The following is a 22,107-nucleotide window of genomic DNA, read 5'->3' as shown; positions in this document are numbered from 1 at the left end:
TAGTCTTACATACGAGAAAGCTTTTTCCAACATCTATAGGGAATCTTCCCCTTTGCAGTTTAATTCCATTCATTATTATCCTCTCCACTACAGGCATGGAGAACAAACTGTTGCATTCCGTTTCATTTACTCAAGAAGGGTTACTTTCCACTTCAATCATCTTTGCTTAGGGTAACAGCCCCAGTTTCTCCAGACTCTCACTGGAGGTCATGTTTTCTAGACTTCTGATCTTTATCTCTCTTATCTAGTCTTGTAACTCATCCCAACTGTACTAATCTTTCCTGAAATGCACTGCTTAAACTGGACATCACCTTGCATCTTACTTGACCAGCACAGCCCTCCTAGGGCTCAAAAGCATGGCAGGATTATTTTTCAGGAAGGCGTATTTCTGTCCTAAAGCTGAATTTAGTGCCAGCCCATTCAGTAAACCATAACACTCTTAAAATGCTCAGCCACGATCCTCTACTCAGGCAGGTCACTGGCGTCTACTTATGCAGTTCATTACGCCTGTCCAAGTGCAAAGCTTTCTAATTGCTTGTACTGAATTATTCTATATTATCAGATTATCACCTGCAATTTGCCAAGGTTATGTTGACTCCTAATTCTGTCTACCAGCACACTAACAGCCTCAACTCCAGCTCTGTGTTCTCTGTAGTAGGCGTCTCTCCATTCCATTGCCTGGACCATTAGTTAAATACTGAAAAATATCTGAATACTATTCAGTTGACTCACATATATTGACAGTGAAATCTGGTAGCAAATCTCATTTCATATCAGCTTCACCTAAACCATGGCTTCCTCCTGAGAATGTCATTTCAGGCAGTATTGAAGTCTTAATGAAGTCCAAATACACGGCACCAAGCTTTAGTTGATCAAGTGTAGTCTCCATTTATAGGAGGTAATAAGTAAGAATCCACATTTCTTATGGCTCAACAAAAGGTGCTGTTGACTACCAGCAGAGATTGAAATAACTCCCTCAAAAAAAGATGTGATAGAAGAGGAACTAAAACAAAAAATGAAGAAGAAAAGTGACACGAAAGAGCAAATCTTTCTCCCTGCACACACACCTTCACAATATGTGCAAAGGTTTCATGAACTCTGCATTCTCCTCCCTCCTTTCTACCCTCAAGTCTAAGTGTAAGGAAGTCTTTGCTCTTGCCAATCAGCGCTTCAAAGACAGTCATCTCTACACAGTCACTGAGCCTTGCAATATTCCATAACTCTTTGCTGTTGGACACTAGTGAAGGCAGGAGACATGACAAACCACCACTCAGCCTGACAGCCCATACAAGCATCAGCTTCTATCAAAGCCTCTATCCTTGAGGGGGTTTTGCTGGTTTGTTACAGGACTTTCAATTACAGGTTTCACCTCTGAAAGGGGCTGCCTGGATGCAGCAGGTCTCTCAAAGCACTAGTAATTCCTGTGTCAGTGTGTTGTAATGTTAGAAGGCTTGAAGAAAAATTCAATACAACCAATTAAATTCTTTGCTATTGAAAAATTATTTCTTGGCTACCAGAACACTAAAAAAAACATACTCAGTCCCACTGAAAAATCTGTTTAGAAATTGCCTAGCAACTGGGGCATTCAACTCCAATGATATATTAACAAATGGTAATAAATCTACCCCCATCCACTATTGCATTTGCTGGTGACAACAGCAAAGACAGGTTGGTTAGAGTAGCTGAATGAGTAATGTACAACATTACTCAAATGTGCAGTGGCAGGGCATGGCAACAAGCACCTCTTCTGCAGCATTATTTTTAATTGCTTTTTTGCAGTCTCTGCATATGGTCATACCATGTAATTTTCATTCTAACATCTAGAAAAACAGATTTTCAATTTACAGTTTGAATGTCTTTTAGTAAAATACAGAATTGAAAATGAAAAGGCTTTTATCTATAACATTCCTTCACAAGAAAAAAATCACTTGCATTTACTCAGTCGGATAACTTGATTTTACATTTAACTGTAGGAATCAATTTCTACAAAGTGTATGCGATGTTAAAATAAATGTAAGGATACTTGTAGAATCCACAAGCTAAACCTTTTGTAAGTCCTAACTTCTTATTTTAAATTTATTTTATAGGCAATTTACTGTCACACGTAACAACCAAGTTAATGTAAATGTTTCAAATGTTGCCATGCAACTACAGAAGGAATTAAGATTATATCACTTAAGAATAGTGTCTATTTATTTAGCAAGGGAAAAAAAAAACAATCAACCCAGGACAGCCTTATTGATTTCCACTGTCAGCAGCTAAAAGGAACTGGAACGTGCCTTCGCCCCCACACCTTCTCTTTAGCTGCCACTTGGTACATAACAAACAAGAGCTAAAAAGAAACAGGGGACTGAAATTTGCAGTTCTATCAAGAAGGCATCTCAAAGAGACACCTGTAGTCAGGATGACACTTAAGGATGTACTTAGCATTAAACAAGTACTTGTGGTAGAATTAGCAGGAATTTCAATTGTTTTCATAAATAAGTGAAAAAGATTAACCCAGTGCATTACTCCCAGGAAATCCCAGTCAAGCAACAGGATTATAAGAAACCATATCATAAATGAGAAAGATAGAAATACAGTGGGTAAGAAGCTAACAGTAGAAACTTGCAAGAACAAGCAAGTAGAAATTATAATTACTCTCAGCTCATAAACATATAAGTGATGAGCATTAGACTTGAGACCATCTACTACTAATACTCTGTCGTGGTTTAAACCAATCCAAACAGCTTGTGCACTCACTCCCCCCCCTTGTTCCCCCAATTCCTGGAGAGTTAGGAAGGAGACTCCAAAGAATGTAGCCCCCACGGGTTGAGATAAGAACAGTTTAATAACTAAGGTATAACATAAATCACTACTGCTGCTACTACTACTACTACAAACAATAATGATAAAGCAAATAACAAGTGAAGAGAATACAACACCTCAGCAGCCACCGACCCATAACTCACTCCACCCTGCCCGGCCGAGCACTGACCAATACCTCCTCCATCCCCCCAGAGCTCCAGCCCTTCCAGGTCTCTCCCGGTTACATCCTGGGTATGACGTGCTATGGTATGGAATACCTCTTTGGTTAGCCTGGGTCAGGTTTCCTGTCTCTGCTTCCTCCCAGCTTCCCCTCCTCCCTGGCAGAGCATGAGGCTCAGAAAAGGCCTTGGACAAACCAAACATTTGAGCAGTAACTCAAAACATACTTGCTATCAGCAACCGTTCTCAGCCCGAAAGTCAAAACACAGCACTGCACCAGCTACCAAGAAGGAGAAAAAAATGACTGCTACTGCTCAAACCAGGACATACTCTCTTTTCGTATTTATAAATCAGCACAGAAATGTATCTTCTGTCTTGCTCAGTGTTCCGTGCTGGATGTAGTCATTATACTTCATTTGTGAAGAGGTTCACCCAAAATGGTTTTACCATTTCCAGACCAATATTACTCAAAACACGTTATTTTGCCAATTTCCTACAGCCTTTCATTGAGGAAACCCAGTGTCCTCATCTCTTGCATTGCGGACATGTAATTCTGAACACGCAAGACGAAGAAAATGCTACCCAACAAGAACGTTGGTTAAGTGGGTTTTGTTTCTACTGACACCCTGAACATTTTCCAAAACGTGGCCAAGTGATTTCCATACCTTTCTAATATGGAAATCTCAAAAGGAACAAGGAGGAATAACTCAAAAGCTCACAGGATCTTGGATCTTATCCCAACTTCTTAGCTTTCAAGCATACTGAAATATTAATAATTTCACTCTCCTATATCAAACTATAACAAACCATTGCATCTTTTGCATAACACGGTAATAAAAGTTAATGCTTGAAAGTACTCTGATTTTGGATTAGCTGATAAACCTTGAATGTATTATAACTGCATCCCACAGCTGGGCAACCATTCCAGACAAAACCCCCAACCAAATACTAATAAAAGCCTATGAAACAAACAGTGTTTCACAGAAAATTTATTTCAAAGTACATTGGTGTATCATCACCGCAGTGCCACTGCACCTCATAAAAGACCTCACAAACCAGCAATCTCTCTTCTGACCTCTAAACATTTGAAATTGCCTACGGCATTCTCCACACACTCAGTTTTTTGTTAGTTTTTGCCTTCTTTCGAGAAGCGAGAAGACTGCTCATCTGTCTCACGCAGGAGTGTTTTCTCCCCCCCCCCCATCAGCCACATCAGTAGCAAGGCAAAAGCAGGTCAGATTTTCATTACAACTAAATTATGCTCATCTTTCATATGAATCTAGAAAGAGACTCAGGGACAACATTTTTTGTCATAAAAATTTACCTTGGGAGGATAAGCCTTAAAGTAGTTTCTTCGTTTTGGATGAAGTGCTCAGAATAAGCAAGACTATTATGTGAGTACCTGTTCTATGAGCATCTTAATCCCTAAAAGCATTGTGTTTTCCCAGCTCCCTATCACTAACTTTCCAGTAAACACAATCCTCATCCCACCAGCTGCCAAGGGGCTGAGGGGCTCACTACTGCTTGCATGGGAATTGATTTCCTGGCTGATATCTCCCTGTGTGGAATGACTCATAAAAAGAAAGTGTATATAAAATGAATAAATATGACATAGCAAGCATGAATACCTTATAAATAATAATCTTTCGTACACATTTCATCTCTAGGTAGAGCCAAGGTTAGAATATAACTGTGCTGGGGAATATCATATAATGTAAAGTTTTACATGGGAGAAAAAAAAAATATACATAATATATTTACAAATTCAATATGATGAATTAAATTGGTGAGGGCTTTATGGAGAGGGATAATGATGGTAGATGACACCCCTCTAAAAGGCCACCTATAAAAGGAAAACTATTTGATTAATGTGTGACCCGTGCCATAAAAGTAACTCAGGGCTAAGGTAGTTAATCAGAAATGGTCAACAGAACACACTGACTTGGTCAATATGGAAAATATAATTTAGAATGCTAATATTTTCTCACCTTATATCAAGATAAGATCTTTACTAAACCCAGAATCTATTAAACATAAATCTCTACTACATCTCAAAGGTTTGAAATACACAGATTTTTCTTTTTAAGTAACTAAATGTCAAACAAGAATAAAGCTCAATAGAAAAGCCTCTAATCATGTTATTTATATGTAGTTCTTCAGTATCTTGTATAAGATTTACTAAATTAAGAACACAGTAAATTAATTCACAAGGACAAGCAACTCCATAAAAATCTCAAGTATAAATGAAATATGCAGTAGTATAAAACATAATTATACATCTTACTGAAGGCTTTATGAATATCAAGTTTCCCACACATTCTCAGTGGACAAAAGTGGAACTTAATGAATGCAGTATAAGGCACATTTTGATGAACAATTTGCTTTTTGATAGTTCCACCCTACATAAATGGAAAAGCAGGAACCCAGCATAAGTTTCCCTGTTGGACTTTGATGAAATTAGATGGTGATTACGTATACTTGTTTTCTGGCTAAATAAGCTACCTGCAGAGTGTTCAGATACTATGGTGACAAATATATCAGTGACAGTGTCACATAACTACATAGCAAACCATCCAACCTCAATATATACTTCCTATAAGCTTACAGCAACCACTGACAAGGAAATCAATGAAGATAATGTTCTGTACAGCACTGGGTAGTGTGACAGAGAAAAGAGGTATTAAAAAAAAGGAAAAGAGGATATACTACATTGAAATATATATCTTAATATGTGGTCTTAAAGCCTCAGCTTTTTGATGGCCACATCAGTGAAAGACATGGATGTTAGAAGAGCAGCTGACTCACTGCAGCTCAGTTGACTCATAGAGAGTATACATTACTTAAGTATTTGCCAGCAGTTCAATGGAAAATTTATAATTAAATTTGCAGTTCAGACTGCCAAGTATACAGAACATTTGTTACATGACTGATTTTCCAATGAATGAAGGAGACTTCTTTAAATGAAGCTTATGAAACTCGATATATAATGAGCCAATGAATTCAGCCCCAGCAGCCTGTTAACCTAAAATAATTTTCTCTATACCAGGAAATTCTAAACCAAAAAATGCAGCCCTGGTGATTTCTGCCTTTTTCTATAATACAAAAATACACCAGCCCAAAGGCTGTGTCAGAGCAAAGAGCAAAGTAGTACCTAGTGAACAGATGCTACCATGGGAGCCTTATGGAACTACTGATGTACGTACTCTTAAAGCAAGGGCTTACTAAGAGTACGGCAGAGAAAAATATGAACCACCAGAAAGTGTGGCAGAAGAAAGGCACAGGAATTCCTGGGTTAACAGCAGCTGTGATATTCTCAATGCAATGATTTTAAAGGAGTCTAGAGTACCCAGATACTACAACCAGCAAGAATAGGGAGGAAGAACAAAAGAGAACAAATTGTCGGTGTGTTAGGTATTGTCACTTATGTGTTAGGTATATTGTGATGTAGAATTGTCACATATGTGTTAGATAATAATGATGTAGTAACTGATTTTTTTTTGGCTGAGGGAAGTATATGAAGGAGTAGACAGAAAGGGAATGGGAGTTGAATGTTGAATGGGAGTAGTAAGACAATCCTGCATTAAATTACTACCAGAAGCTGAAAACAGAAATTCAACTAAAACCATCACCTCTGAAGTTCTAAAACGGCTTCTCTACATTTCCGCTCCATAAAGAATGAGAACTTAAATGTTTTCAGTAGTTTTCCTGCCAGTTCAAAAGTATTTAATTACACTTTCTTGACACATTAATTCATAAGTTTTATTGGTATTTTGGAACAGAATGGTGCCTGGGGACAAAACCAAGCAATCAGCAAAAGATTGGAAGGGAGGCCAGGAGGACAAAGAGATGAGAGGACTACACTATGTAAACTTAAGAGATCCTTTGGTTTCTCCATCACTGCTCTACACTGGGTATCAAGTCCAGTGGAAGCTACAAGCTGTAGGTGAGCAGAAGCACCAGCAGATAACCATTTCAGGTCAAGGTTTTGTCCTTCATAGCGGCTCTGCAGTTGCACCAATTCTAATATTGAACAGAGAAACACTCTGTACAATGACTTCTCTGCTATCAGAATAGACACCCGAGAAGCACCAAGGTTATTGCATTTTGTAAACCATTTTAGAAAGCCAAGTGCTTCTTCAGAAGTGAGATTTAAGAAGAAAATACTACCCCAAATTAAAGGGTTTGATTAGTTTTCTAAGGATGTTTAAAAACATACTGTGGGTGTGACCATTGGCTATTCTTTAGATTACTTTATATTGGACAAGCCTGGAATCTCAATTGGATGCAACTAGTACATACTGATTAGCAAGTCGTTCAAAACCATGCAATACTTTAGAATAAAAATAAAAGATAAAGTGACAAAGAACATTACTCCAAGTGCAAGCACTGTGATCACTGAAGTCTTTAGTCTCATATAGTAGAGAGTGCAGTGAATAAGGAATTAATGGAATAATGGATTGCAACTGCATCTGAACAACTACCTGCATCTGAATAACACATTAGTATGTATCTTCTTCAACTGATGATTTCTAGATACCCAAAACCAAAAAGCTGTCTTGACCATCACAGTCAGGGCCACACCACTCATAGCAATTTACACTTGGATTCCTCACAGGAGTAATGATTCCATTTCTAAAACAGGTAAGTGCCAAATTACTGGCTACTTAATAGGACTTCTAAGGTCATAAGCTCAAAAGAGCATTTACAGAGACATCTACAGATCCGACTGCATCCTACAGTCTTGTTTCTCAGCAGACTCAAAGTGGAAAACTGCAGACAGAAGACCTCTGAAGGATGCATCCCCCTTCAAGGTAAAAAAGCTTTAGAACTAGCACTATTAATGAAGAGGAAAGCACCACAAGCCTCTTCATTTATTTCCACTTCATTTCCAACATAATGGTTTTAGAATTCTATGCTGACAAAAGTATGCATAAACCCACACCATTTTAACTATGTGATTACACACAAAACTCACAGGGCTCACTACAATCTGATACTCTGGGCTTCCTAGCTTATTTCCATGAGAGATGTAAAATAAGTGATCTATGGATACTTAATGTCCTTGGTGGCTCATCCAGCCTGAAGGGCTACTGCTGCCAAAACAGTCACAAAACAAAGAAAGAGAAAACTAAATAAAACAGAACAAAAATCCACACAAAAAGAAAACCCACAACCAGAAAAATCCAAACCCCTCACATTGAGGTCACTCCTCTAAAGCTAAAAAGCCAACTGCAGGACCAATCACTTGAGAACACAGTTGTATAACTTGCATATACCAATTTTACTTGTGAGCATTTTCAGATCATTAAAAAAGCTGAGAGGTGTTAAGAACATGCATTCCTAAGCTCTCATTGAAAATTTTTAACATATTATGCAGTGACTACTACACTGAGCTCAAAATTTCAAAGTGCTTGGTAACTTTTGTTCAATAAAATTTAAACACCTGCAAAAGTTCTAGAATGATGATTGCAATGAGAATTTCGAGTCTTGCTGTTCATCTATTGAAAGAAGAAAGTCATTTTTATAGAAGACTGAAGATCCTAAAGACCAGTACAAGTGCAGCAATTGTATTGGTGTCACAAAGTACCTTCCCCACTTTTCCTCTAACAAAAATCTCTCACTTTCTACATAATTTTCAAAACAAAGTAAAACAAATAAAGATAAGAATTCACTAGATATCCTTTGAGAGAGAAAAATAAATAGCTGAGCTGCATCAGTCAATTCTGTATATTATACAACAGTCCTGTGTCAATCCACAAAGGCAGTATGGTAATATCTACAGCTTGAATCATCTTGCCCATTTGTGTAACCATATACCAATAACAAAATTATGTGCCTTGCCATGTTAGCAAATACACATAGTCTGAAACCAGTTCTGGCCTTTTCATTTTCAACTAATGATCCAAACTAACAATGGCTGAGGAATGCCATTATGGGCTAGAAAGTGCCTCAAAGCTCATTCAGCTCCAACCCCTGCCACGGGCAGGGACCCCTTCCACTGGAGCAGCTGCTCCAAGCCCCTGTGTCCAACCTGGTCTTGAGCACTGCCAGGGATGGGGCAGCCACAGCTTCTCTGGGCACCCTGTGCCAGCGCCTCAGCACACTCACAAGGAAGAATTTTCTCCTAATATGCTGTAGCAAAGGTGAAAGAGAAGACAGGAATGCCTCTTCAGCAGCAGCACACACAGGCTGTTTTAAGATGATGGAGAAAATGGACAGTGTGCACCTTCAGCATCCTTATATTGAGAATAATGTAAAAAGTGACAGCTCTCTACACAGAGAGTTATGTAAAGAATACAGAATTCCTTACAGCAGGATACACAATCTTAAGTCAGAAGGAGAATAATCCTGACTTCAAAGACGTATTTATGAGCTTCACTACATGCCCTTGTAAAAAGCTCTCTCCAGATTTCTTGTTGATCCTTTTAGGTATCAGAAGGCTGCTGTGATGATAACGTACATTTAATAAAGTGCTGAGACTTTTAAACTGGATTAAAGGGAACAACATTTCACCCTCCACAGTATGGCACTGTAGCTTTCTACCTGGCTTTACTGCACGCGAACAATCCAAGAACATCTGACACACAGTCAAGCAAGCTGGGAACACAATAAAGCCCCTAAAACACAGAGACCAGCATCCTCTAGCATTGAAAACAGAATATAATGTTCCTACGTCCCTTGTACTTCTCCAAGCATGCTAGCAAGTAAGTAGAAACTTGTCTCCAGATACATTTGCCACACGGGGAAGTGGACATATGTAGCTTTCTTGTTCTGTGTACAAACACACACACAAATGATGTTTCTTGAATTCTTGATACTTGCAATAATGCAGTTAAAAATCTGCTCAGGATGAGAATGCACGTGTATAAAGCAGCACTGATTTCTGCTTGGAAATAAATGATGCATCCCAGATAACTCTTCAACAAACAAGCTCGAACATGTTAAATCCAGAAACTCAAATAAATATATCTATTTGACGTGAATTTATTCTTCCCATAAGTGGCTCAGAAAAAAAAGCTTATGTTATAGGGCATGAACCACACTATAAAATGAACTAGTTGGTCATATTCAGTATTGCATCAGTGATACACCTCCATGTTTTCAGTTACTCTACCAAGTACTCCAGTTGTGTCAGACAGGAACTTCCCAAATGAAGCCCATTTCCTTTTCTATAAAGGATAAAACCATTGCCACAAACCTTTTTAATCCACCACATTCTAGTAGTCAACAGTGTCATATTGCACATACATGGAAACAGAATCCCTCAGTTTAAAAAGCAATAAAAATATGAATATTGCAGATTTATGGAAGCATTCAAAGAGATTTATGTGGTGGAACATATGTGGGAAGCAGATTTAAAGAATATGGACTGAGTAGAAGATGGAAAAGCAAATATATACATTCTGTCTCATGCCTGCATTTCCCTCAATTTTTGGAGCCAATTGCTTTTTCAGAGAAGTACATTACCTGGCAATTAAAGTATTTCAAGCAGAGTAGTAAAAGCTTAATCGTTCTGCACTACAAAGTGCAGATACATGTAATTCACTGTGAAAAACTGAATAGGTTAATACGTATCCCCTGGAAACAACTCAATGTTCAGCAGCCATTCAGTATACTGGGTTCATTTTGCTTCTACATGAATACCTTCTAATAAAAGAATTCACTATTAGCATAAGCAGATACAATACATTTTCATTACTAAAGAGCAAAATGAAACGAATCAGGAAAAGTAATTCTTATCGCAAATCTCATTTCTCTAAAATCCTTCTCTGAAAACTCACAGTTTAACTGTTTGTACAAGCAGATAAGGTTTTAGAACAAGAAAGTGCACATCTCATAATACGATGCTCACAAGCACAGGTCTAAGCTTGTGATTTCATAATTTAAAGGTCACTATATAGCTTTGTATCCTAGGGATCATGAACTGAAGGAAAAATGTCTTAATTGTCAAAGAAGAAATTCTTTACTGTTTAAGGAAGAAGTTCTTCCCTGGGAGGGTGCTGAGGCGCTGGCACAGGGTGCCCAGAGAAGCTGTGGCTGCCCCATCCCTGGCAGTGTTCAAGGCGAGGCTGGGTTCAGGTTGGAGCAAGCTGTTCTAGTGGAAGGTGTCCTGCATATAGAAGGAGGCTCGAACTGGATGAGCTTTGAGGCCCCTTCTAGCCCAAACCATTCTGTGATTATATGTTTTCACCGAATACCCTTCTATATATGAGCTAGTCATCAGCCAAGAGTGAAAATCTGAGCAACTAGTGTTTTGCTACACACTGACCCAACAAGCTAAATGAGAATGAAAATTCTCATGCTGACTTCTTCAGGATTTTAGAAAGATTTATGGTAAAAAAACCCCACAGATCTACAAAACGGAAAATTTCTACTCAGCAGAGCAATATTGCTTTTGCATTCTTCAAAGATTATATGTATATTGAACACATCTGCATTGAATACACTAAGCATGAGTTACATATGTTTAATACTCCCATTATAGAGTCGTAAAAGGTTTCAGAAGTCTCATCAATGAGTACTGAGTGATTACAGCACTCCACAGACATACAAATAAGATAGAGTCTTCAGTACATCAAGGGAAAAGTATTAATCATCCCATTAAGAGACAAGTAGAAGAGAACATTTCCTCAAATGTGAGCATTTGCTGCTCAGACTCATAATATTCAAGAACACCAACCGCTTAGGAGGTTGTGGGAAGAGATACTAAAAAATTAGGTTCTCAAAGAGGAAACTAAACATGGTAATTTCAACCACGTGCTTAAGGCAAAACTGCAAAATTTCTCTGGCTGCAAATCAAGGTCTTGTTTAAAATACACCAAAAGCTCGGATCTCTCTAGTTCCATTCTACTGCATCTCGTAAAACATCCAAAGATAGCTATAAAATTCATGTGGATGCATTAAAAGGTGCACACCCAATTGAACCAATATTCCAAAGAAATTAACATAGGGAACAAAACCAAATAAAAAGGAAAATAAGAGATTAAAATAAAAATCCACATATCCATGTCCTGAATGCTTTGAACTGCAAATAAATCAACCAATATTCAGAAATACCTATTGCAAGGAAAAGGAACAAAGATAGACACTTCTTTGCAGAACATGGGTCTATTGTAATTAGGTTAATTAACACCTTAAAGCAAAATCTTGTAATTAGAGTATTCTTTTTTGTAATCAGGATTATTCTGTAGCCTGTTGCCAATTGATGACATACAGCAAATTAAGTTACTGAAAAATAAGAATGCAAACATGATGTCTCCATCACTCTCAAGAATGAGCCTAAGAAAGATTATAAACTTTAATAGCCAAATTGCTTTTAAAGTCATTAGAAGAATACATATTTAATCACTTGGGTTGTGTATATCTGTTTTCTCTTTTTCCTAGCAATTCTGGTCTATGACAGAAAACAAAACTCTGCTCATTCTTCTTCCCCAGTTCCTAAGTGAAAAGTGCCACTATTGTAAGGTTTTTTTTCTTCCAGTAATTCTTTTCCCAGTTTTATAATTCCTGGTAGACCTAATGTATATCCTTCAGAGATATATCCAGTTCTTAAACAATGATTCAGATAGAACTCAGTTGCTCACCATTCTAGGAGAGCTATCCTATCTAAAGGAATATTTCCCTTTCACTGTGTGGATGGCATATTTGATTTTGTTTAAATTCATTCTAAAGTATTATTTACATTGTGCTACCAGAAATAGTCTTAAAATCTCTACTGCCAGTTCATTTAAGACAATTTACTTTCATTGATAAGCCTGAATATAAATGAAAGACATCCAGAGGCTTTCATCTGTTATTAAAACACAAAACTCAAATCATTCACGTAATTCTTCTCTGATCCCCTTCCAGCTTGTCAACATCTTGTTTGCGAATGAGGAATCCTTCCAATAGTAATCTCAGTAATGTTATAACAATACTGCCTCGCTAAATTTACTTCATACCCACCAGCTCATCCACTTAAGGATCACATTATCTTTTCCTAACTATGAGCTCACATTCTGTTGGATACCATAACATCTATTTTGAAGCTGCTGCTTAACAAACCGTATCAACACCCTGCTCATACTGTCTGACATACTGACATTATTTATAATGTCATACTGATATTATTTATAATAATAATGTCACACTGACATTTCTAATACATTTGATTCACATTTGGTGATATTGAAAGCATTCTTTTTCAAGTAAATCCCTTGTTGAAGTACTCAACTACAAAATTACCCTAGACTTTCCAATGTTCTAGAGATATTACATCAGCAGTTATATCTGCTGCAATAATTTTAATGTCTCTTTAATAACTGGAAAAAAAAATGACAAACACTTTTAGGAAGTATTACTTACTGGTAGCAAGTTTGCAATACCATCAAGAGTTTGCTTATAAGCCAACATGAAAATCCATTACTTCATGTGTAGCAAGGTCACCATCTACCATTCAATCACCTTTTCAAACATAAGCTGCCTTTAAAGTAATTAAAGCTATCCTGCTTTAATTACTGTTTCTGTCATAAAAGCCTGTAACTTGCTAATACATTATACTCTGTTTATATATTAGTCAAGGCCACACTTGCCTTTTTACTTCTAACTTAAACTGTGTTGAAAATGTTGGAGTTTATTTAATATACCACAAAAAGCCAAAAAGACTTTCTGGTAATGCAGAACCACTATTATTTTCCTAATGATGACCAAAACCAAGGAGTTTCTCAATGGATGGAAAACATAGCATTTAATACATACAATTACACACTACAGAAGGTTCATTTTAGCCCTAAGATTTTCAGTCACCACTTACTGCACACACGCGATATTCCCACATAACTTACATTTCCGGCTATAATATACCAATAAATTTTCTCAGTATCTCTCCATACTGGCTTCTGTGGCAGAAGAAAAAGTAGCCATTGAATCGCATGGCTCTGAATTTGGGCACCATTATTCCATAAAAACAGAACATGGGCAAAATCACAGAACAGTTTAGGTTGGAAAGGACCTTAAAGCTCACCTAGTTCGAACCCCCTGACATATTCAGGGACACCTTCCACTGGAGCAGCTTGCTCCAAGCCCCCGTGTCCAACCTGGCCTTGAACACTGCCAGGGATGGGGCAGCCACAGCTCCTCTGGGCACTCTGTGCCAGTGCCTCAGCACCCTCACAGGGAAGAATTTCTTTATGTAACAGAAAAATAGATGAAATCTAAAGTCTTTATTCTCCTTCAGCAATTACTAACCTTCATATGCATAAATTCAGGAGTACAGATATATACAAACACCTTTAAACAATGACTAAATTCACTGGGAGGCATAGACTGACAAGGTCCAGACCTTACAGGACACTACATACTATAAATAGCCTAGAGTTTTCAAGCAAGAGAGAACAAAAATAGAAAAGGTGAAATTTAGCTACGGGTCCTCTTAGCCAGCACAAAAAGCCTGCATGCTAAGAAGATCCTAGCTAGAGCTGGCAGAGGCACAGATGTCAGTGGATCTTATGCCAAAGAAGATAGCGATGGCCAGCAGATGTTTCTTGGGGAATCTAATGGATGAAAAAAACCACCCTGAAGTACATAGGCACCAGCTAGTTTTTAGTTCAGAAGTTATTGTAAGAAATGCATATCATAGTGGTAGAGAAAGTACAGTGGATTCTGTACCTTTCAACAGAATAACTTCATAAATAATGTTTAGAGTTCAGTTTCCATTAGAAAATACAAAGCCCGCTTACTTTTTCCAATAAGATTCAACTTTGATTCCCTTACACAAATGGCCATCACTATTAATAAAGGTACTTAAATATTAGAAAGAAGTTCTTCCCTGTGAGGATGCTGAGGCGCTGGCACAGGGTGCCCAGAGAAGCTGTGGCTGCCCCATCGCTGGCAGTGCTCAAGGCCAGGTTGGACACAGGGGCTTGGAGCAACCTGTTCTAGTGGAAGGTGTCCCTGCCCATGGCAGAGGGTTGGAACTGCATGGGCTTTAAGGTCCCTTCCAACACAAACCATCCTATGATTCTATGAATTAGCCCAAAGCCAGCAAAGAACAATGCACAGCCCAACATCCCACACTCTCAGAAAAACCACAGATCTGGGAGTGTTCTTATAGAAACAGAGCTACAACAGACATAACTTCACAATTAAGCTTGAATGATCAAGGGAAAAAAAGCCTTTATGATTCATTTTTCCTTAGGTCTGTCTTGAAGATGACTTCAGCTGAATGCAGCTATCAGATAGAGAAAGTGTTCAATTACTAAAACAAGTGGAATGTGTATCAGGTAATACAGTGTTCCATTACCAGTTACTCAGCTTTTCTCCAAATTGTCTGAAACACATGTACATATTGACAATCCCTCCAGAAGGAAGGACATCTGTGTATGTGCATAGGTGTAGTTCAGGTACAGCTCCCTAAAAATAGTAATAAATTACATGTTTGCTATAGATATTAGTTACTGCACCAGATTCAGGGTTCAAATGCAATAAAAACGAGGCTCACTGAACACAATATCTGATTAAGTGGAACTTTTGGGAATACATTTATGTTTCTTCTGGCAATATAGAAACTAGCCCTTTATCGAAATACAATACACAAGGAACTAAATCAGGCACAAGTTCATGAAGTATAACATCAGCCATAATTATTTTGATTTTCTAAATATATAGCACTAATTAAAACTATTTAGGGTTTTATCTAATGACTTGTTTGTTTTATAGATATAGGTACTTAATTTTAGTGAGTGATACTATATACAAAAGAAAGCCAAAATCATTAATCAGCTCTTTTTCTGCCTTACATTAACTTAGAATGAAACAATAGTGCACTGTAACTGGCACCTTAAAACTCACACTGCAATTCTGCATCAGTTCTTCACAACAAATTTAGAAGGGTAGAAATGCATTATATTGAAGGAAAATATAATCAGTCACAAAAAATACACAACAGGAACTCTCACCATTATTCATGTTACTTTTAAAATGATGTAACAGTACATAATATCTTCAACTAGATCAGAGAGGTGATGGATGCACCATCCCTGGAGACATTTAAGGCCAGGCTGGATGTGGCTCTGAGCAACATGATCTAGTTGAAGATGTTCCTGCTTACTGAAGGGGGGTTGGACCAGATGACCTTCTGAAGTCCCTTCCAACCCAAACTATTCTATGATTCTATGATAATAGTCCAAATATTTAAAGATCCTAAAAGGCACAACTGCTGCATGGCTCTGATAATAAAGGCATATGTGTAAAACAGACACTCTGCCACTTACGATACCTAGAACCACAGACTGACACTAGAAAATTGAAATCTCATCACAACAGCAAGTCTTACCTTCAAAAACCTTCAAAATTCCTTCATCTTTTCATCTATGTGTTCACACATAAGTCTTTTGGGTGTTATCAATTGCATTGGAGTTACTGGTATATGTCCGGGTTTTGTTTGTTTTCCCTTAACATATATAACTTGCATTCATATTTGTACTTAATTATTATGCAAAATCACTAGAAACAATCATTAAAAAAAATCCCTGATTCTTACGGGCAACCTCCACAAGTGCTATTTTCCAGCTACAAATAAATTAGCATCTGATGGCAGTTAAGCCCTTCCTAAAAATGCAATTCTTTTTCCTTATGAAAACCATCCACAGTCTAACAAATGCAATTTTAATTCATTTTGGTTACTATGCTTGCAGGTCAGAATAAGAGGCAGTAACATTTGGAGACATGAGACACTGGAACAGGTTACCCAAAGAAGTGGTAAATGTTCCGTCCCTCACACCATTCAAGGCCAGGTTGGAAAGTCTTGGGTGACATGGTCTGGTGTGAGGTGCCTCTGCCCATAGTGGGCAGGGGTTGGAACTGGATGATCCTTAAGGTCCTTTCCAACCCAAACCATTCTATGATATATTTTAGTTCTACATTTCCTTATAAAAAAAATCATAGATTTAAAATTGTAAGATTTATAGTAAAAAAGGGTGGCTGTTACAAACTCCCAGAAAGCACAACTAGCAATAAATACAATTAACTTATGCTTTTAGCTAATTGTGACATTGAAGCCAGAGAAAACATATTTCAAGTATTAAGTTCAATATTGTTGAGAACAAAGATTCTAATAAATGTTTCAATCACACATTTCTCACCAAATCTCAGTGATATTAATGTGATAAAAGACATGTGGCAGGATATAACCTGTTACTCTTCAAACATGACAAGCACTGGGGAAAGGGGTATGATGGCGAGCTCCAATACTCTTATATCTTTGACAGCCAGGGAGTTTTAATCAGTTTGCTAGTTCAGGGCTTCCTAGAATAAAAGCAATTTTGTCATTTTTCATGTGTTCTCATCATCAGTTAATGGATTTCATTATTTTTTCTTTTGCCTCCAGCTCAGACAACCTTCCCGTCTTATAATTTCTTCTAAATCAATTCAGAGGTTATCCGTATTTTCTCATCGGGAACACTAATGAGCTTGTCTAAAATTCAGTTTTAATGCAGCATCCTCCTGAGTCACTGAGGTGTTCTATTTGAAATCCACATTTCTGTGTTACTCCCTAAAATTTCAGCAGATGCACCGCCATTTGAGATTCTCTCATTCTTGTGCCTATATATACACACTGAGTCCAGAGCCTAAATCCACACACAAATACAGAAGGCTTGATTAGCATTTTCAGAGCCCAAAGTCTTTGTACAACTACTTCTGTTTATTCAAGCATTCTCCAAAATCATGCACAGCTTGGAGAACAAGAGGGTAATCTAAATGTTCAAGTGTGAATTCCAAAATTAAACATGGTTTTGTCTTGGTGGTGTTAGAAATCACAGAACCAGACAAAATCTGGCTGTACAGGATGTCAGCTACTCCAAACTCATGGTCTAAGTAAGGCTGCCTTCAAAGGGAGATCAGGCTTTTCAGGAATTTGTACACCACAGTTTTACTACATTCTGTGGTCATTAAACCTCTCTCTTCTGTCCGTTGTCCTACTTTAATGACTTAAGGAAGAGCTAGATGATCTTAAGGTCCTTTCCAATCACAGAATCCCAAGGGCTGGAAGGGACCTCAAAAGATCATCTAGTCCAACCCCCCTGCAAGAGCAGGGTAACCTAGAGTAATACACAGCAACTTGTCCAGGCGGGCCTTGAGTATCTCCAGTGTAAGAGACTCCACAACCCCCCTGGGCAACCTGTTCCAGTGCTCTGTGACTCTTACAGTAAAGAAGTTCTTCCTGATGCTAGCGTGGAACCTCCTATGCTCCAGTTTACACCCATTGCCCCTTGTCCTATCACTGGATATCACTGAAAAAAGACTAGCTCCATCATCCTGACACCCACCCTTTACATATTTGTAAACACTGATGAGATCACCCCTCAGTCTCCTCTTCTCCAAGCTAAAGAGACCCAGCTCCCTCAGCCTCTCCTCATAAGGGAAGTGTTCCACTCCCTTCATCATCTTGATGGCTCTGCGCTGGACTCTTTCAAGCAATTCCCTGTCCTTCTTGAACTGAGGGGCCCAGAACTGGAGTCAATATTCCAGATGAGGCCTGATTTTATGAACGTCACATCAAAAGGCTCCTATGAACCTACAGCAGACTTCAGAGTTCAAACTGAACAGGGTTTAAATATTTATGTATTTATTTGCTATGATCAACTTCCAAATTAGATGTTCTCTTTAGGAAGAAAAGTGCTTTGAAACTTTTTAAGGAGATCCAAATCTTCCATGTGCTATGTGCAACATGGTGGAGGTTGTCACTGCACAGGCAGATTGCAATCTAAGCCCAGAGGTAAACGAGATACTATTCTTGTCTTGACCAGACTGTATATGCAATTTTAAGCAGAAAAAAGTAAAGCCTTTAGACTGAATGTTAACTTATCTGGGAAGAACAGAAAGAGCAGCAGAAACCAGAATAACTTAAGCTAAAAATGCAATGGATAAACACAGTCGGAGGGTAGCACATTTGTCGTCACTTGAAGCTTTTGTGATTATGTCTGTGCAGCTCACAAAAATATGCTGTAGTCAAACATACTTTGCTAGACTCAAAGTAAAGGAAAAATCACTAAAACTACTTATTTCTCTAATACAAAAAAACCCTGAATTACATGTTCAAAAAGGTTTTTTAACATCTTCATATTATCTATAAACCTACAAAAACAAATGAGAATGGAAGTATTTATAAGTGTTGAACAAAACAATAGCCCAACATTTCCCTTCTCCCTCTTGACAGCACTTTAGTTTCTCTAGTCTTTTTGACATACTGCTAAACTAGAAATACATTGCTCCTCATCAAAATACAAAGGTAAGGATCTTGGGCACCTTCTTTTTCACCAGTGAAGATATCCAAGTCCTCTAGTTCAACTTGTAATTTCTTTACTTACATTTGTTGAGGCATGTTATCAAATAGAAATCTACCTATACCAAAAGTTAAACTAAACAAGTTGAGAAACTATTTAAATAACATGTTATTTTCACTTTTTAGATTATATATTCTCTTTTTTGAGGCAAAGTATTGAAAACTAAAGTGAAAAGATAACAGGAAATTCACTCATAGAAGACTCAATTATTTGCTCTTTTCACAACAGGTCATAGCAGCTTCACTTCATATGGCTACATCGGAAGCAGAAGAAGAGAGCTAATAACCTTTTTTTAGTTGGCATCAAAATGAATTCAGTTCCATACCAACAACAAAATTATCAACGTTTATAACGAAACTCATAGAAAGATAATATACGTTTTGATAAAGATTTTTATCAAAACCAAAGAATGAATAGGTGTAATTTGTGGCAAAAAATGACACACTGTAAGTAGCACAGAAACCACACACACATCCTTTTTGAGGAATCAAAATACTAGTGATTTATATTTCATCTCCCTACATTGTGAAAACAAAAACATCAACATCACATTCAAAAGGACTGCATTTCTACCAGTAGACCAGTCCAAGAATCCACAACATCCACAAGAACATGGTTAATAACAGGTGGACTGGCATTCATTTTTAATATAATGAGCATTCCTAGAAGAAAAATTACTTGTGTATTTTAAATCATAGAATAAAAATATATAACCAGCTTCCCGTTATTAATGACAACTCAGAAACAGAAAGGCACTAGGCCACAAAGTCAGCAAATTGGACTAACAGTGAGGGAGATTTGATGTCTGCTTATGAGACCGTACAGGCCTGCCCCTCTGCATATACATTACATGGTTAAAAAATGGGTAACACCAATATATACATTATGCACATTACGTAGCATCACTATCACATTGCTCATTTTAGACCACTATTCACAGACCTATTCATAAACCACTATTCATACACCTTCTATTCGCAAATTCTACTCAAACGCTAACTGGTTGAGCATACACCCCTCATTGATCACAGCATGAAATGAAACAGGTTACAGGTTCTTTATTCGGTTGATTTGGTTCATTTTTAATGTGAATCTGTCTTCCATGATATAACAACAAACCAAGAGCATGTGCTCAGTTAGATCCCTGTCTTAAATTGTCTGTTTCATAGTCTATACTGCTTTTAAAAGACAAACATAAGGTAAATGGTTGTTGCTACTGTATTCCCATTCGTACTTTGAGACTATAAATTATTTAGAGCAAGAACTTCTAAACATGTTTGAACAGAGCTTTGCACCAGAGACCACAAACAAAAACTGTTCAAGTTTCTATTATCAAAGCTTATTAAGATAATTATGTAAAATGAGTAAATATAGCATCTGATTAAAGGAAGAACAAAAGAAACTGAAGGTACTTGCCTGGGTAACAAGTGGCTCCAATAGCCTCTCTACTGTGAGAGTCCTGATTTCCAAACTTTTGGGGTCCCATTTCAAAATGATAGGTGACGTTGCAGAAGTCATACTCCCTAGAACAGACAAAAGCACAAAACATCAATGAAAATTATTAGTGTAATATCCATATACTGCCTATAATTTATTTAGGGAATAACATATACGCTGCTCCCATTCACATATAAAACACTTCTTCATAATCTTGCTAGCATTCCTGTACTGAGAGCTGGGAACTCACAGGTGTACCACTACCATATCTGCCAAGTCCTTAAACATATATATTCAGAAATTTCTTCTATCCCACTTAATAACAGATACCCTATCATGCTGTATACATGCTGTACTGGATGTCTGTGATAAGGTTTTAACAGTGGTGTGTGTTGAAAATGGGCTCTGTAAGAAGAGGGCAGGGCTGCCCCATGCTAGACACAGCATGGACCCACCACAGGACACAGCTGAGCCCACTAGTGATGCTGGTGATACATCTAGCAAGCGCAAAACAGTGCTGGTAGCATGAGGAGTGAGGTAAAGAAAGGGTGAAAAATCACTGCAACCCCAAGGTCAGAGGAGAAGGAGATGCTACAGAGATTCCCCTGCAGCCCCTGGAGAACACCATGGTAAAGCAGATATCCCTCTGCAGCTCATAATGGACAACAACACAGCAGATATTACTGCAGGTCATAGAGGATGAAACACCACAGCAGATGGAAATGTCCCAGGAGAAACTGCATCCCATGGTGAGCAAACACAGGAGAGAACCCATACTCGACCAAGAGAGAAGTGTGAGGAAGAAGTGGCAGAGATGAAGTATTACGAACTGACTGCAGCTCCCATTCCTTAATCCCCCACTTCACCTCCCTAGGGAGGAGAAGCAAGGAAGGAGAGGAGTAAGGAGTGAAGCTGAGACTGAGAAAAAAAGCGAGGGTGAGGGAAGGTGTTTTAAAGAGACAGAAGTATTTGGTGACAATTAATGCTCCATGTAAGCAAACTTGTCCATGAAAAAAAGAGACACAGAAAACTTTGGTAAAAAAAAAGAAACAACAAAAAAACATTTTAAATATTTCTGCTTTAAATATTTCTCTTTATTTTAAAATTAAACCAAAAAATTAGAAGTCACATATACCTAGAACACCATGAGAACTCTAACAGGGAAAGACAAAGCATATCATATTGTACATTGCGCAAGGTCCAAATCAAGCCCCTGTATATAGGAAAGAAGTAATATATATATATATATATATATATATATATATATATATATAATATATATAATAGCCCAGAAGTATAAAACTGTTTTCTCCAGAAAACTGTTTAACTGACAAGCTCATTTCAGTGACACACAAAAATACCTCCAAAACCCAAAACACAA

General features: G+C 37.7%; 1 protein-coding gene across 2 annotated transcripts in view; it reads right to left on the bottom strand.

Annotated features, from left to right (window-relative positions):
- Positions 1 to 22,107, bottom strand: part of CTNNA2 (catenin alpha 2) — a 499,450-nt gene that overhangs the window by 415,120 nt on the left and 62,223 nt on the right. For both annotated transcript variants that reach the window (XM_034064746.1, XM_034064747.1), the window contains exon 2: positions 20,706 to 20,812. In XM_034064746.1, coding sequence (XP_033920637.1) covers positions 20,706 to 20,807 — 102 coding nt within the window. In that variant the 5' untranslated portion in view covers positions 20,808 to 20,812. The remainder of the gene's footprint in view (positions 1 to 20,705; positions 20,813 to 22,107) is intronic.

Source organism: Melopsittacus undulatus, chromosome 7, assembly GCF_012275295.1.
Source record: "Melopsittacus undulatus isolate bMelUnd1 chromosome 7, bMelUnd1.mat.Z, whole genome shotgun sequence".
NCBI classification, from domain to species: Eukaryota; Metazoa; Chordata; class Aves; order Psittaciformes; family Psittaculidae; genus Melopsittacus; species Melopsittacus undulatus.
Note: the sequence above shows the minus strand (reverse complement) of the source record. Positions and strands in the feature narration are given on the sequence as shown.